General features: G+C 67.2%; 1 protein-coding gene across 1 annotated transcript in view; it reads left to right on the top strand.

Moving 5' to 3' along the window:
* The first annotated feature begins 240 nt into the window (after positions 1–240).
* Positions 241–384, top strand: part of MST1R (macrophage stimulating 1 receptor (c-met-related tyrosine kinase)) — an 11,999-nt gene continuing 11,855 nt past the window's right edge. The window contains exon 1 of the mRNA XM_009891304.1: positions 241–382. Coding sequence (XP_009889606.1) covers positions 241–382 — 142 coding nt within the window. The remainder of the gene's footprint in view (positions 383–384) is intronic.

The raw sequence follows: 384 nt of genomic DNA on the forward strand, positions 1-384 counted from the left end.
AGGTTTGGTGTGGCTGATCCTCTCCCGGCAGCACCCGTCGCGGTCCGGCCCCGGGGGACCCCGGCACCCCCTGTCCCGCACACAGCCGTGGCAGTGCGCCAGGGTCCTCACCTAAACAAAGCGGGTAAAACCCTTTCTCCTTTATCCCGGCAGATGCGATGGTGACCTGTCTTCCGTGCGTCCCGACCCCACTCGGTGCTGAGCACCGTCCCTAAGCCCGCGCCGGTGGCACTGTGCAGCATGGGGCTGTGGTGCCATGTGTGCCTCTTGCTGAAGCTCGCCCTGGCCCCGCTGGGCACCGGCACCTGGCAGTGCCCCCGCATCCCTTACAGCTCCACCAGGAACTTCTCCGTCCCCTACGAGTTGCCCAGCATCGACGCCGGC

Source organism: Charadrius vociferus, unplaced genomic scaffold (assembly GCF_000708025.1).
Source record: "Charadrius vociferus isolate BGI_N301 unplaced genomic scaffold, ASM70802v2 scaffold758, whole genome shotgun sequence".
In the NCBI taxonomy this organism is placed as follows: domain Eukaryota; kingdom Metazoa; phylum Chordata; class Aves; order Charadriiformes; family Charadriidae; genus Charadrius; species Charadrius vociferus.